General features: G+C 42.2%; 1 protein-coding gene across 2 annotated transcripts in view; it reads left to right on the top strand.

The window, feature by feature from the left end:
* Positions 1-17,938, top strand: part of LOC145337479 (ezrin-like) — a 253,035-nt gene that overhangs the window by 81,618 nt on the left and 153,479 nt on the right. For both annotated transcript variants that reach the window (XM_080182269.1, XM_080182270.1), the window contains exon 4: positions 4,585-4,680. In XM_080182269.1, the coding sequence (XP_080038395.1) occupies positions 4,585-4,680 (96 nt within the window). The remainder of the gene's footprint in view (positions 1-4,584; positions 4,681-17,938) is intronic.

Genomic DNA, 17,938 nt, shown 5'->3' with positions numbered 1-17,938 from the left:
ACCACCACCCCACCTGCCCACTAGCACCACCACCCCACCTCCCCAGTGTCCTGCTACCTCCTCTGGAATGGCCTCCCATCCTAAATCTCCTGATCAGATTCTTGCAATGTGACTTGGCGTGTGTGACCGTTGCACGTGTGCTGCATGTGCAAAAGACCCGAGCCTGCTGGGAACTGAAACTTCTGACCTCATTTCTCAACATTATGCAAATTGAAATGAAATGTTATAATTGTTGTATCTTGTAGCTAAATATTACATTGACTGCAGTAGTGCATTATGTGTCAAAGATGTAGATTTGTAACTGGCCCAGGAAACCAGATGCAATGGAAGTCTTTTTCTATTTGAATTACTAATGATGAACTGAATTAGACAACTTGCAAAGAACTGGCTCTACATCCTCTGCATCCTCAGCATATTGAAACATAAGCCATTAAGTTAGAGTGGAACTTTGTATGTTGACCATATCATTTAAAACTATATACTTCTACCAATTTTGTGCCAAGTATTTGATTTTTTTTTACACTTGCCTTGAGATCTGCATCAAACACGGACCCCGTGGAGAAGCCTTCTGTCATAATTGTTTCTCAATATAAAAAAAATGGGCAATATCAGTTTGGATAAAAGTTAGGTTAATGACAAAAAAAAGCATCATTGAAAGTAGTTGTTTTTAAGACTGGAGGATGGTAGAAAATGGAATTCCCTATGGGTCAATGCTTTTTTAATATGTATAAATTATTTGGATTGTGGAATACAAAAAAATTTCAATTTGCTGATGATAAACTTGGATGAATGGCCGTTGGTGAGGATGATACCAATGGACTGCCGGGGGCCGTAGACTAGCAGAATGGGCAGATGGAATTTAATACAGAGAAGTAAGGTGATGCATATTGTTGCAAAGTTGGTGTTTGTAAAATTATCTGTTAAGGTGGGTATTTTTCAACCCCAGAAAGTTTGAAAAAATGCAAGTACATGAAGAGTGCCAAAAATGAAACATTTGTATCAGAAGGCCAAGCAGCAGGGTTACCAACACAACAGGTTTTCAAGCTTTTGAATTTTTTTGAATTCAGCCAATCAAATTTGAATCAGGCAGTTAGATGCCTAGAACCTATTAAATTTAAATTTGATGGTTTTGGTAACCTAGGATCAATCATATTGTGGGGGATATTGTTATGTCATCACAGATATAAAAGGAAGATTTAGTGCGACAGAGGAGGAGAGCAACTGCTATCTGCCACAGCTGATAGGTATTAGCTCAAAGCCTCATCTTGATAACGAAGGTACCAAAAAAGACACAAGTTCTAAACAGGAGAATCAACTGAGGAGGCCCAGAATATTCCGGAAGACGCAAAACCCGGTTATTATTTTGCGTGTGACTAAATTCTATTTTTTGGTTAATAAGTGGGAATTGTATTTATCTGAACAGCATTCCATTAGAATCCTGTTTTGTTTGGTTTGTTCAGTGTTAGTTAGATAAATCATTTGTTACTTGTTGACTTTAGGCAGAGTTTCAGATGTAATCACCAAAATTTGCTGAAGAGCAAATCCTACCATTTTGGTGACAAAAACGGTCGTCGAAGGACGAGCCGTTGATGTCGTCTGTATGGATTTCAGTAAGGCGTTTGACAAAGTCCCTCATGGTAGGTTCGTAGAAAAGATTAAGGCTCAAGGGATACGAGGCCAGGTATCTAGATGGGTAGAGAACTGGCTTGCTTAGAGGAGACAGAGTAGTAGTGGAGGGGTCCTTATCTAGCTGGAGGTCTGTCACTAGTGGTGTGCCAGTACTGGGACCTCTTCTCTTTGTAGTGTATATAAATGATTTGGAAGAGGAAGTAGTTGGTGTGATCAGCAGATTTGCTGATGACACCAAGATGGCTGGATTGGCAGGCAGTGAGGAGCAGTGTCTGGCAATATAACAGGATATTGATAGGCTGGTATATTGGGCAGATATATGGCAAATGGAGTTTAATCCGGATAAATGTGAGGTGATGCATTTTGGTCGGAATAATGTGGGGGGTAGTTATATGATAAAGGGTAAACCCGTAAGGAGTATAGAAATGCAGCGAGACCTGGGGGTGCAAGTGCACAAGTCTTTGAAGGTGGCAGTACAAGTGGAGAAAGTTGTGAAGAAAGCCTATGGTATGTTAGCCTTTATGGGAAGGGGTATAGAGTATAAGAGCTGGAGTCTAATGTTGCAGTTGTATAGAACGTTGGTTAGGCCGCATTTAGAGTACTGCGTCCAGTTCTGGTCGCCTTACTACCGGAAGGACGTGGAGACGCTGGAGAGAGTGCAGAGGGGGTTTACCAGGATGTTGCCTGGTATGGAAGGACTGGGTTATGAAGAAAGATTGAGCAAATTGGGGATGTTTTCCCTTGAAAGACGGTGACTGAGGGGGGATCTGATAGAGGTATATAAGATTATGAAGGGTATAGATAAACAGAGGTAAGCTATTTCCTATGTTAGAGACACACAGTACAAGGGGCCACGGGCTTAAGGTGAGGGGGGAGAGGTATAACACAGATATTAGAGGGAGGTTTTTCCACACAGAGGGTAGTGGGGGTATGGAATGCTCTGCCAAGCAAGGTGGTGGAGGCAAACATGCTAGAGTTGTTTAAGAGTAACTTAGACAGACACATGAGTGGCTTGGAGATGGGAGGATATAGGAGATTGTTTTAAATAAAGTTCATTAGCAGTGGGACGTCCCTGGTAATGTAAAAGGATATGGTATGATAATGTTTTTTTTTCTCTTTTAATTCCCAGGTTTTAAGTCGGTCCGCCTTGTTGTCCAACGAGGGGCATACACGCGATGGGTCGTACTTGGGCTGCTCTTGAATGTTCGAGATTGGCCTAGTGCTTCTTGTCGTTAGTGTGTGCTTAAACTGGACCAGATGCTGGGCAAGACGACAGCTCAGTGACTATCACTGTTTGCTGTGCAGACACATGGATTTGGGCCGGTGTCTGTGGGAGTTTGCGCATTCTCCCCGTGCTTGCGTGGGTTTTCTCCGGGTGCTCCGGTTTCCTCCCACACCCCAAAGATGTGCTATTAGGCTGATTGGAAGTAATAAATTGTCCCTAAATTTCTCTCAATGTGGATTGCCATAAAAACAATAGATAAGGGTCATGGGTGGAGGGAGGGACTGGTAATATTAAAATGGCAGCACGGGCTCATTGGGCCGAAGGGCCTGTTTCCTGGGCTGTTTTTGTTCTTTTGTTCTTTGTATACCACTTCACACTCACTCTTACAGATTAAGAGGCAAAGTACTCCTTTGAGTGGTTAGGTGTTTGTTCTTGACAGAGGGGATCCACCTCTGCTTCACAACAGTATATGCAGAAGGGATAGAGGGGAGCGATTTAGTTTAAACAGCACAGTTCTAGAATGTGTAGGATCTCTGGGTTCTTGTACAACATTTGAAGGAGTTAGGACACAGTGATAATTAGTAAAGCATACGAGATCATGGGTTTAATAAATGGAAGTGTTGAGTACAGAAGCAGAGAAGTTATGCTGAAACTTTTATGAAACACTGGTTAGACCCCAATTACATTATTGCGTCCTGTTCTGGTCACTAGACTTTAGAAGGGAGGATCTTTGACAGTGTTATGACCGGGTTAGAAAAGGTGAATGAAGAAGAGCTCTTCCCATTAGCTGATCATACAAGGACTCCGGGAAACAGATTTAAAATTGTATGCAGGAGATGTGGAGGAGTGTGAGGAAGAACTTTATTTACTCAATGAATGGTATTGACCTGGAGGTCCCGTTCTACGAGGGTGGTAGAAGCAGAAATGATTGCTGATTTCCAAGGAAACTTGGAATGGCACTTGAGGGAAATAAACTTGCAAGATTACAGGGATAGAGTGAGGGAATGGGGGTGACTGGATTTTTCTACTGAGAAATGGCATAGATTTGGTTTGCCAAATAACTTCCTTCTGTGTTGTAATGAGCCTAACTCGAATGTGGTTTCAAAATTTAGTTTTGATCTTTCATCTGTTTGCAAATTAGTCAATGTTTGAACCTGTTTTAGATCTCTCTTATTGAGTGAAAGTTGAATGAAAAAGGGATGATATTTAAAATATTTTCAGACTGCAGTACACCCTTTCCTAAACAATATCATCTTCAGTACTCTTAATGGAAACGTACCACTCCCAGACCCATTGGTTAATTGGCTTGCTTGTCGTTTACCGATTCAGAGACTGTTTCCAAATCACCAAGTGAAACCATTGTGTGATTCTCATGTTTACTAAAGTAGAGAACCCTTTTATACTGCTGTTACTATTCCGTTGGATAGTTGTGAACATTTTTCACCCATTACTAATACCCATGACTTGTTTTTTGTGTTTTGTTGTGTCTCAGCCAAAAGGCATCTTTTGTTTGTTTGAAAATTAGCTAATGTACGTTCAATATCCACTCTATTACACTTCATTTGAAACTTGAGCACAGTTAAAATCATTTTGACCTGATGCTGCCTTTTTGCTTGTTCCATGACAAATCTCGGACTTCTAATCAAATGTAGTTATTTACAGATTAGAATCCTGTGAATGATGAAAATAATTTAGATTTTAAAGAGAGAATTTATACTGTTCTTCCACAGGTGGTCAAAACAATTGGCCTACGAGAGATCTGGTATTTTGGACTCCAGTATACAGACAACAAGGGGTATCCAAACTGGTTAAAACTTGATAAAAAGGTAGGTGTGCTTTAACAATTAAGATCAAATCTTGTGATTTTTCTTAATGAAATCTCTTTTGAATCCTGATTGATTCTTCATTCAAAAGCCTAAAATAAGAAGCTTTCCTTATGTCTTGGGATGGTGGAGAGGGAGAAAGTTCATTTAAAATTTTCCTCCCCTTTCCTATCATCAAAATGGCACATAACTTTATGCTTTACAGGATGTTGCATTTCAGTATTTTATTGCAAAGTAAGACATTAGCTGTAATTCTATTAAAGAATGATCACCATTCTGAATGTCGATTCACAACTGGGTCCTGAGTAACTAAATGCAACAAAAACTTCTCAATTTGCAGTGCTGGTGATAAACTGAATTGTGCAACTTGATAGAAACTGGCTCTACACCTCCACATTTAAGTACATAAATAAACACACAAACCAAGAGGAAAAACTTTGTTTTTTCACTCTGCCCTCCATTTAAAAAAATATTCTAAATTGTTGATGCCATTTCCCAATAAAACACAATTTGTTGATTTGAGGGATAGGGCCATGGAAATTTACAGAAGAAAAGGAGACCATTCAGCCAGTCTTGTGTGCTTGCTCCTTGCAAAAACATTCCAAAACTAATTGCAACCTGGCATGGAATCTTTTTTGCCTCCTTTCTAAGATATTGACATAGTTGCTAAAATTTGCTCCCTGGATTTCTCCAACTTAGCAGTGTCTTTCTGAAAATAAAAGTTTAGCATATCGTTCTGTGCGTGAACAGCTTTCTCACTTTGTCAAGCCACCTTCAAAGATTTGTGTACATTCCCGCCCTAGTGTCTCTACCATTTTGGTAGAGACTACTTTTCTCTTGTGGCAAAAATGCATCATCTCACATCTGTCTTATCCCTTTCCATTCTGTTAGTCCATGTCCTCCTGAATCTATTTGAGTTTCATGGCATCGTAAAATTTTATAGCACTGAAGTAGGCCAGTTGGTTCATCATGCCTCTGCTGCCTCTTTTTGAAACAACAGTCATGCTTGGTCTCACATGCCTGCTTTTTGTCTGTAATTCTAAGTTCCACATAATCATATATCTGTCCATCTCTCTTTTAGAATGATTTATGGACTTGGCTGATTTTTGAAACTTCTGATGTTCCAATTCCAGATCCCAATTAAAAGTCCAAGAAATTAAAAGAAAAGTGCCAATACGGATATAAAATTCTGACAAACGTGGAAACATAAAAGATAGGAGGAGGCCATTTGGCCCTTTGAGCTAGCTCCGCCACTCATTACAATCGTGGCTGATCGTCCAATTCAGTAGCCTAATCTTGCTTTCTCCCTATAACCTTTGATCCCATTCGCCCCAAATGCTATATCTAGCAGCCTCTTGAATACATTCGATGTTTTGGCATCAACGACTTCCTGTGGTAATGAAATCCACAGGCTCACCACTCTTTGGTGTTAAGAGACAGAACAAAGAGTGATAGATGATTATTTTTTGAGACTGAAGAGTGATTTTGAAGGTCTTTTGCTAATGATTTCAAATCTTTGAACTTTGTTTAATGACAGAGCCATCAGAGGAAGTATTTTCCATATCAAAATCTCACATTATCTTAAGTCATAGAGCGCACAACTACTATTCAGCCCACTCACACCATAGCAGCTCTCTGTAGAGCAATCCAGTCAGTTTCGTTAACCCACGACACCCCGATAGCCCCAGAAATTTTACCCTTGAGTGTCCATCCACTTTCCTTTGGAAATCATTAATTACAGAATGGTTACAACATTCTGACCAGAAGGAGCCAGTCACTTGGTGTGATTTCTGCACTTTCTCCCTTTAACCTGTTCTTTCTCCTTTTCCTAATAATCCAATTTCCTTTTGAATACCTTGATTGAAGCTGCCACCAATGCACAGGAAGCACATAAACTCTTCCTCATATCATCGTTTTATCTTTTGCCACTGACCTTAAATGTGGGGTTACAGGGATAAGGCCAGAGAGAGCCTGAGTAAGATACTGTGAGAGTTGGTGCAGACTCAGTGGGCTGGATGGCTTCTTCTGCACTGTGAGGAATCTATGATTCTTTTCTCTGGTTCTTGATCCTTCCATTGATGGAAAGAGTTTCTCTTCCCTGTCCAGACGACTTGTAATTTTGAATCTCCTCAATCTTCGCTTCACAGAAAACATTCCCAACTTCTCCAATTTATCATCAGCTGGGATCAAGTGAATCCCTTGAAGAGTATAAGAACATAAGAAATAGGAGCAGGAGTAGGCCATCCAGCCCCTCGAGCCTGCCCCGCCATTCAATAAGATCATGGCTGATCTGTTGTGGCTCAGTTCCACTTTAGGGAGTATAGGATTAGAGTTCAGAGAAAAATCAGAAGGGCAAAAAGGGTAAACGAGATTGTTTTGGCAGATAAGGCAAAGGAGAATCTAAACAGCTTTTACAAATACGTAAGGGCCAAAAGAGTAAGGAGAGAGCAGGGCCTCTTAAGGATCAACAAGGTCATCTATGTGTGGATTTACAAGATGGTGAAACCCTAAATGAATATTTCTCATCAGTATTTACTGTTGAGAAAATCATGGATGTTAGGGAACTCGGGGAAATAAATAGTGATGTCTTGAGGACTGTACGTATAACAGAAAAGGATGTGCTGGAAGTCTTAAAGCTCATTAAGGTAGATAAATCCCTGGGACCTGATGATGTGTATCCTATGACATTGTGGGAGGCTGGGGGGAAATTGCAGGTCCCCTAGCCGAGATATTTGAATCATCAATAGTCACAGGTGAGGGGCCTGAAGATTAGAGGATGGCAAGTACTATGCCTTCGTTTAATAAGGGTTGCAGGGAAAAGTCTGAGAACTACAGGCCGGTGAGCCTCATCTGTAGTTGGTAAGGTGTTGGAAGGTATTTTGATAGACAGGATCTACAGGCATTTAGAGACCACAGTCCAAAGGTGTGTGGGTTAGGATGATTGGCCATGCTAAGAAATTGCTCCTTTGTGTCCAGGGATGCATAGGTTAGAACATAAGAACATAAGAAATAGGAGCAGGAGTAGGCCATCTAGCCCTTCGAGCCTGCCCCGCCATTCAATAAGATCATGGCTGATCTGTCGCTGCTCAGTTCCACATTCCCACCCTCTCCCCATAACCCTTAATCCCCTCTCTTATCAAAAACCCATCAACCCGCGTCTTAAAAATATTTAGCGAGGTAGCCTCCACCACTTCAACGGGCAGAGAATTCCAGAGATTCACCACCCTTTGAGTGAAGAAGTTCCTCCTCAACTCCGTTCTAAACCGCCCCCCCTTTATCTGAGGCTGTGCCCCCTAGTCCTACTATCCTTTCTGAGTGGGAAGAGTCTCTATCCTATCCATCCCATTCATCATCTTATACGTCTCAATGAGATCTCCCCTCATTCTGCACTGTAGGGTTCTATGATTCTACGACTGATTAGGGGCAGTCAGCATGGCTTTGTGAGTGGAAAATCATGTCTCACAAATTTGATTGAGTTTTTTGAAGGAGTGACTAAGAAGGTAGATGAGGGCAGTGCAGTTGATGTTGTCTACATGGACTTTAACAAGGCTTTTGACAAGGTACCGAATGGTAGGTTGTTGCATAAGGTTAAATCTCACAGGATCCAGGATGAGGTAGCTAAATGGATACAAAATTGGCTTCATGACGGAAGCCAGAGGGTGGTTAAAGAACAAAGAACAAAAACAACCCAGGAAACAGGCCCTTCGGCCCAATGAGCCCGCGCCGCCATTTTAACATTACCAGTGCCCCCCTCCACCCATGACCCTTATCTATTGGTTGCAGCGGATTGTTTTTCAAACTGGAGACCAGTGACCAGCGGTGTGCCTCAGGGATCGGAGTTGGGTCTACTGTTATTTGTCATTTATATTAATGATTTGGATGAGAATATAGGAGGCATGATTGGTAAGTTTGCAGATGGCACCAAGATTGGTGGCATAGTGGACTGTGAAGAAGGTTATCTCGGATTGCAACGGGATCTTGATCAATTGGGTCAGTGGGTTGATGAATGGCAGATGGAGTTTAATTTAAGTAAATGGGAGGTGATGCATTTTGGTAGATTGAACCAGGACAGGACTTACTCAGTTAATGGTAGGGCACTGGGGAGAGTTACCGAACAAAGAGATCTAGAAGTAGAGGTTCATAGTTCCATGAAATTGGAGTCACAGGTGGACAGAGCCATGAAGAAGGCATTCAGCATGCTTGGTTTCATTGGTCAGAACATTGAATACAGGAGTTGGGATGTCTTTTAGAAGTTGTGCAAGACATTGGTAAGGCCACACTTGGAATACTGTGTACAGTTCTGGTCACTCTATTATAGAAAGGATATTATTAAACTAGAAAGAGCGCAGAAGAGATTTACTAGGATGTTACTGGGAGTTGATGGTTTGAATTATAAGGAGAGGCTGGATAGACTGGGACTTTTTTCTCTGGAGCGTAGAAGGCTGAGTGGTGACCTTTATAGAGAACTATAACATAATGAGAGGCATGGATCAGCTAGATAGTTCGTACCTTTTCCCAAAGGTAGGGGAATCTAAAACTAGAGGGCATAGGTTTAAGGCGAGAAGTGAGAAATACAGAAGTGTCCAGAGGGGCAATTTTTTCACGGACAGGGTGGTGAGTGTCTGGAACAAGCTGCCAGAAGTAGTAGTAGAGGCAGGTATAATTTCGTCTTTTAAAAAACATCTAGACAGTTACATGGGTATAGTGAGATATGGGCTGAATGTGGACAATTGGGACTAGCTTGGTAGCTTTAAAAAAAAGGGCAGCATGAACAAGTTGGCCAAAGGACCTGTTTCTATGCTGTAAACTTCTATGACTCTATCTCTGTTTCTACTTAATCATCTTTCCAACCATTCTGTTCTGAGGACAACAGTCCAGACTTTACCAGACGCCTAATTACAGAAGCCCATCATCTCTGATGAACTTCTTTTATACCTGTGTTTAAAACAGTTTTCCTGAAATGTGATGCTTCACATTTGTCCACATCAATCCAACTGAGGCCCAAGTAGTGCTTCATAAAATTCCAGAATGATATCTTTTCAGCTTTAATATATAATTCGTAAACCTAAGTAACCATAGACTTTTTAACCAGCTTAAGTTGTTTACCATGTCATCTTTATGCAAATAAACACGAAAATCATCTAGACTTTTCAAAATCTTGCCATTATCCTTCCACATTAGTCGTCTTAAATTGCATCACTTCACATTTCTCTCTTTTGATCACCATCTGCCATGTTTATGTCACTTTCACCAGCCTATCAATCATCCTGAAATTTAAAATAATCTATAACTATCTGTTGCCAAATTACATATTGGTAAATTTTCTAATATTGGTCTCTGCACCAAAGTCTAGATAACCTACAAAAAAAATAGAATGAGTAGTGGACCCTAAGCAGATTACAAAGATTCACAACCCTCTTGAAAGAGGAAATTCCTTCTAATCGCCATCTTAAATGAGAGTTCCCATATTCTGAAAATATAACACCCAATTCTTGATCCTGCCACAAGGGGAAACATTCTCTTTGTCGAATTGGTTAACCGCCCCACCCCCACCCCCACCCCCACCCCACCAACGCATCTATTATAAAATCACCTCTTATTCCTCTAAACTCCAGAGTGTAGGCAATCCCCCTTTCTAGTAATCAGCCAAGCCAACCTTCCCTGAACTACTTCCAATACAAGCGTGAACCTGAAGTAGCAAAACCTAAAACTGTTAACAATTCTAGAGATACGGTCTCGCCAATGCCCTCTACAGTTATAGTAAGACTCCCCTATTTTTCACTCCCCTCTGCAATAAGGGGTGCCAATCTGTTTGCCTTTCTAATTACTTGTTGCACCTGTATGACAACTTTGTGATTCATATACTAATACCCAAATCCCCCTTCACTGCAGCATTCTGTAGTTTCTCACCATTTAAAAAAAATACTTTCGTATTCTTCCAGCCAAGGTGGCCAACCACACATTTTCCCACATCGTAATACAAATGTTTACCTAGCTACTCATTTGTATCTCTTTCCAGACTCTTTGAATGGGATCTATTTATTTTTGTATCATCAGCAAATTTGGCTACAATACAGTTGGCTCCTTCATCCAAATCATTAATATAGATTGTAAATTATTGAAGCCCAGCGGTGATCCCTGTGGCACTCTACTAATTATAACTCTTATCTGTGCCACTATCACCCTGCACCATTGGTTCATATCCTGTGTTGTAAACTTCTTTGTGGCATCTTATCAAATGCCTTTTGGAAATCCAAGTACACTGTTCCCCTTTATCCATCTTGCTTGATACATCTTTAATAAATTGTAATTTGTTGAGCAAAATCAACATGATTTTATGATTTTCTAAATACCTTAATGGTATCCAGCATTTTCCTAATGACAAATATCAGTCAAACTGACCCAGAGTTTCCTGCTTCCTATCTCCTTCCTGACTTGAATTGGGAAGTTACATTTGTAGTTTTCAAATCTGTTGGAACCTTTTCCGAATCTAGGAAATTTTGATAGGTGGCAACCAATGCATCTATTCTCTACAGTAGTTTTTAAAACCTTGGAATTGTTATGTTGCAGAGGTTAATTCCCTCACTTCATAATCTGGTGTTTGGGAAGGTGTTAACTGTTCTGCATTAATGCTTAAAGATTCATTAATATAAAGACCTGACACTCGCTTTAAGTGAATAATTAACATTATTTTATTCAACTAAGTACCATTTTAATTAAAGGATAGCTTGACTGAAATGCTGGTCAAATAAAGACGAAGACTATTCAGTACCAAAGCACTAATAACAGAATCTTAGTCACTTTCAAAAAATATATACAACCAGGCCTGATGGCACGGAAGCTTTGGAGTTTTTTTTTCTGGTGATTTTCTCAATCTGTAAAGTCTTTATGACTTACATAGAAACATAGAAAATGGGAGCATCTTCTGTGAGAAGGCCATTTGACCCTTCAAGCCTGCTCCACCATTTATTACGATCATGGCTGATCATCCAACTCAATAGTCTAATCTTGCTTTTTCCCAATAACCTTTGATCCCACTTAACCCAAGAGCTACATCCTGCTGCCGCCTTTTGAATACATTCAATGTTTTGACATCAACTACTTCCTGTGGTAATGAATTCCACAGGCTCATCACTCTTTGGGTGAAGAAATGCCTCCTCACTTCTGTCCTAAATTGTCTACCCTGAAGCTTCGCACCGTGACTCCGGTTCTGGATTCCCCCACTATTGGGAATATCCTTCCCCGCATCTACTCTGTCTAATCATAGTCCTGTTAGAATTTTATAAGTCTCTATGAAATCTCCCCTCATTCATAGAACATAGAACACTACAGCACAAACAGGTCCTTCAGGCCACAAGTTGCACCGATCACATCTATACCTACCAAGCCATAGAACTATCTGTGACTTCCAATGCCATTAGATCCCATATACTCATCCAGAAGTCTTTTAAAAGACCCCAGTGAGTTCGCCTCTACCACCACCGATGGCAGCTGATTCCACTCACTCGCCACCCTCCTGAGTGAAAAACTTACCCCTAACATCTCCTCTGTACTTGCTCCCCAGCACCTTAAACCTGTGTCCTCTCATAGTGACCATTTCAGCCCTGGGAAATAGCCTCCGAGAATCCACCCTATCTATTCCTCTCAACGTTTTATAAACCTCTATCAGGTCGCCTCTTAACCTTCGTATCTCCAGGGAGAAGAGACCTAGCTCCCTATCTTCATAAGGCATGCCTCCCAATCCAGGCAACATCCTTGTAAATCTCCTCTGCACCCTCTCAATAGCTTCCACATCCTTCCTGTAGTGAGGCGACCAGAACTGCGCACAGTGGGGTCTGACAGGGTTCTATGAAGTTGCAGCATTACCTCCCGACTCCTAAACTCAATCCCTTGATTAATGAAGGCCAGTACACCATGCGCCGCCTTGACCACATCCTCCACCTGCGAGGCCGATTTAAGAGTCCTATGGACCCTGACCCCAAGATCCTTCTGCTCTTCAACACTGTTGAGACTCCTACCCTTGTACTCCTGCATCCCGTTGGTCCTGCCAAAATGGACCACTACACATTTATCCGCATTGAAGTCCATCTGCCGCTTCTCTGCCCAGTCTTGCATCTGTCTATGTCACGCTGCAACTTCTGACATCCCTCCAGACTACCCACACCACCAACTTTCATATCGCTAGCGAACTTACTAACCCATCCCTCCACTTCCTCATCTGAACTCCAGTGAAAACAATCCTAACCGAGTCAATCTCTCCTTAGACATCAGTCCTGCCATACCCCGAATCAGTCTGGTAAACCTTTCCTGCACTCTTTCAAGAGCAAGAATATCCTTCCTCAGAAAAGGAGACCGAAACTGCATACAGTACTCTTGCTGTGGCCTCACCAAGGCCCTGTATAATTGCAACTACACATCCCTGCTCCTGTATTCAACCTCTCACAATGGAGGCCTATATACCATGTGCCTTCTTTACCGCCTGTTGCACCTGCATGCTTACCTTCAGTGACTAGTGCACAAGGACACCCAGGTCCTGCTACATACTCCCCTCTCCCAATTTATAGCCATACCTCCTTGTTTCTGCTTCCAATGTGAATAACCTCACACTTATCCAAATTATATAACATCGGCCATTGATTTGCCCACTCACACCACCTGTCCAGATCATTCTGAAGGACCTCTGCATCCACGTCACAGTTCACCCGCATTGAAATCATTAATATATATTGTGAATAATGGGGTCCCAGCACCAATCCCTGTGGCACCCCACTAGTTACTGCATGGGTGTCCACTTCCATCGGGATACCCTGCAACTCATATGCCCCACTTAGAGCGATCATATAGCCTCTGGATAGTGTATCCAGGTACAAGTGAACCAGATCTGCCCACATTACAGCCCAAAAGCAAAACCAAACTTTGACCAGATAGTGAACAGTTCCTTCAGAATCCCGCCTAGCAAAGCATTGTAATTGTTGCCGGAGTTAGTACACCTCTCAAGACCTAAATTTAGGAAAACTACATGTAGGCCAGTGTCCAGGAAAGTGCACAGCTTGAAAGGTCCACTTCCATCCTTCGTGGAACAACTAAGCTGTATAGCAATGTCCAAATCAGACCCAATTAAGTTAACCATACAATAAAATGGATGTGCAGTACTAATAGAGGTCAGTAAGGGTGCGAATCTGTTGGTGACAGAGAATCAGTGTTCAATAAAATTTGCACTGGATTCCAATCCTTCACATCAATCAATACTTCAGCATGACTGAGAACTTATACAGGGAAACCTCTGAGTATTAGAACAAAGAACAGAAACAGCCCGGGAAACAGGCCCTTCGGCCCAACAAGCCCATGCCACCATTTTAACATTACCAGTCCCCCCTCCACCCATGACCCTTATCTATGCTAATGGCATTCCACGTTGAGGGAAACTAATTTAGGGACAATTTATTACCTTCAATCAGCCTAATAGCACATCTTTGGGGTGTGGGAGCAAACCGGAGAAAACTCACGCAAGCACGGGGAGAATGCGCAAACTCCCACAGACACCAGCCCAAATCCATGTGTCTGCACAGCAAACAGTGATAGTCACTGAGCTGTCGTGTTCCCCAGCATCTGGTCCAGTTTAAGCAAACACTAACGACATGAAGCACTAGGCCAATCTCGAGTATTGTGGATACTCGGTTTGCTTTAACGAAAAAGGTGGAAACAGAAATTAGAAGACTGGGACAAGGAGGTGTCATAAAACCTGTCGCAAAATGGGCAGCACTGGCCATTCCTATTTTGAAGCCAGCTGGTTCAGTCTGTCTTTGTGGGGACTTTAAGCAAATGATAAACCGTTATTCACAGCTGGACAATATCCAGTTTCCCGGATCAAGGATTTATGTGTAAAGTTGGCTGGGGGATTCTTATTTTCAGAATTAGATACGAGTCAGGCTTATTTGCTGTTGCAGCAGAAGGAAGATTCACAGAAATAGTCCACCTTCAATACTCTAAAAGGCCTCTATCAATACATAAGGTTACCTTTTGGGGTATCGTCAGCATGCTTGATCTTCTAGAAAACAATGGAGAACATATTACAAGGTTTACCCCAGATGACCATATGTCTGAATGACGTTCACAATACAGGTAAATCAAAGGTGTAACACCTACAGAACCTGGAGTAACTTCGAAGTAATTTTTCATGGGCCAGTGTGTGCCTAAGAAAGTGACCTATCTGGCCTACAAATTGGACAAGTTGGGTCTACATTCATTGGCGGATCAGGTGCGGGTGATTAAAGACACACCAGCTCCCAGGTCCATCCAGGAGTTATGGTTGTTTCTGGGGCTGGTGACATACTATGGAAAATTTATACCAAACCGGGCCTCCATCTTGGTTCTGCTACATCAGCTGCAAAAAAAGGATCAAGTTTGGGGTTAATCTGCCTGTCAAATGCTGGCTTTGAGAGTTCAGGAATGACTGTTACTGTTGAATGTCTTAGCAGATTATGATCTGAGATAAGAATTAGTGCTAACCTGTGATGCATCATCGTAAGGCATTGGGGTGATATTAGCATGAGATTGCCAAATGCCTTATGTCCGATAGCATTTGCCTCCAGGATGTTGAACACAGTGAAAAGAAAGTATGCCCACATTGAAAAACATGGTTGGCGGTAATAAAAAATTCCATCAATATCTTTGTGCAGAAATTTGTGATTGTCTCCAATCACAAGCTGCTACTGGGGCTACTAAGAGAGGACAAAGTGATGCCAATGATAGCATTGGCCCTCATCCGGTACTGGGTGCTATTATTGGCTGCCTCCAACTATCAGTTAGAACACTGGCTGGGAGGCCAAGTGGCAAACACGGATGTCATAAGTAGGCTGCCTTGAGCAGACACCTCACTGATAGTAGAATAAGTAGAAGAAATGGGAATGACCATGAATTTCTGGATTCCCTTCCAGTGGCCACATATAATAGACGTCTTTGGATGCAAAAGGACCTTGTCCTTGCAAAAGTTAAACAATTATTACTGACGGGAGAAACAGAGAGACCAGTACTGCCCCAATTCCACCTGTATTGGTGTCGAAGACAGCAGTTCACTGTAGAAGATGGCATGCAGCTATGGGAGGCATGAGTGGTTGTTCCGAGTCAGGGTCGCCATTTCCATACTGGCTGAACTACATCATGGACACCCTGGAGTATCCAAAACAAAGGTGTTGGCAAAAAGCTATGTTTGGTGGCCTAGATTGGATGTAGGTGTAGCAGCACTTATGGGTCGGTGCCACCAAGAACTAAAGATGCCATCAGCAGCTCCCCTACACCTGTAGGAATGGCCAGGTAGCCAATGGACTAGGCTGCACGTGGGTTATGCAGGTCCATTCATGAGTTCAATGTTTCCAGTCATTATGGACAGTTACACCGAGTAGATGAACATCCATAGGGTATATTGGGTGATCACAAAAATAATGGTAGAGAAACTTGGCACTTCCTTTTCAACACATGGGAACCCAGAGGTGCTAGTCTCTGACAAATGGACACCTTTTGTAGGCCAGATAGGTCACTTGAGTACCAGGAAGTCATATTTTTCCCTTCTTAGGCACGCACCGGCCCATGAAAAATGACTTAGAATTTACTCCAGGTTCTGTAGATGTTACACCTTTGTTTTACCTGTATTGTGAACGTCATTCAGACATATGGTCATCTGGGGCAAACCTTGTTATATGTTCCCCATTGTTTTCTGGAAGATCGAGCAGGCCGACAATACCCCAAAAGGTAACCTTATGTTTTAATAGAGGCCTTTTGGAGTATTGAAGGTGGACTATTTCTGCAAATCTTCTTTCAGCTGCAACAGCAAATAAGCATGACTCGTATCTAATTCTGAAAATAAGAATCCCCCAGCCAAATTTACACACAAATCCTTGATCTGGGAAATTGGATATTTGTCCAGCTGTGAATAATGGTTTATCAATTAGGAGTTCACCACGTTCATGAAATCAAATGGAATTCACCACATCAGGATGGCACCATACCATCTGTTATTGAATGGCCTTGTGGAGAGAACGGTCAGACTTTAAAAGCTGGTTTTAAGAAACAGCTGGCAGCCTCAATGAACGCCAAGCTCTCCTGTTAATATTTTGTTTATAGGACAACCTCCACTCATCCCATACAACAATGGAAAAGCATTCGCAGAATTGCTCATGGACATACAACTCCAAAGATGTGCAGCTTAGGTCAAGGGGATTAGCGGGTTAAGAGGTGGGGGTCAGAGGGATAGGGCCTGGGTGGGATTGTTGGTGTAGGTTTGATGGGCCAAATGGCTTCCTTTTGCACTGTAGGGATTCTATGACTTTGCATTCCATTGAGTTTGATCTTCTTGAACCGTGGGGGGGTGTGCGGGGTGTGGATGTGTGGAGTACTTGGAAAGACAGGAAGAAGATCAATGCAGAGGCCATGACAATAGCCACCAGGGGAGAGAAATGGAGACCAGTGAAAAAATTACGCCAAGGGTCCAGTTTGGCTACCAGGAATAGTAGACTCTAGGATGAGGCCAGTATCCCACAAAATATGCTTGCATAAGGCTATCTAGACAAAAACATCTGGACCAGGTGCGGGCCTTGAAATCACAGTTCGGCCAGGAGCTAACTTTGCCCAGCCAACTGAGAACCAAGGAATGTCCTCCTGGCCTGGCTTCCCCTGCTCTCTGTCACTCATAGTTAGGACTTAGCAATCTGAATTAGACACTGCAGGTGGAGCCACCTCCTTTGTCTCCCAAGGAATGGCACGAACAGGAACTCCAGCACTTGCCTCATAAAAGACCAGCGCCTATTTGATACACTCTATCCACGTCAGGCACTGAGTTGCAGGTACCAGATCTGATTCCAAAACATTGTGGTTCCCTGATTGAGGTAACGATTGACTGCCCAGTTCAGGAAGTCTCACGTGTGTGTGTGTGTGTGTGTGTGTGTGTGTGTGTGTGTGAGTGACTCTGGATTCTGACTTTGTACCTGAAAGAAATGGAATTGACTTTGTAAATAAAGGGAAACTGATGAAGGGATATTGCCTCAAAGAAGTTATTTCAGTAACCTTTCTTGAAAGACATTAGTGAGATCTAACCTAGCCGGTTTGTACAAATCTCTCCTGCCCTGGAACTAGTCTAATGCTCCAGGAATCTGAAGCCCTCCATCCTGCACAATTTTTCTAGCCTTGTGTTAACCTATTCTTTGCCTGAAACAACTCTCCTGAAAAATCATCCATTGCCCACAATGTTTCCTGTCAATCAGAGTAA

The sequence above is a fragment of the Carcharhinus amblyrhynchos genome, unplaced genomic scaffold (genome assembly GCF_965287045.1).
Source record: "Carcharhinus amblyrhynchos unplaced genomic scaffold, sCarAmb.v2.hapA scaffold_50, whole genome shotgun sequence".
NCBI classification, from domain to species: Eukaryota; Metazoa; Chordata; class Chondrichthyes; order Carcharhiniformes; family Carcharhinidae; genus Carcharhinus; species Carcharhinus amblyrhynchos.
This window is presented reverse-complemented; position numbering and strand designations above follow the sequence as displayed.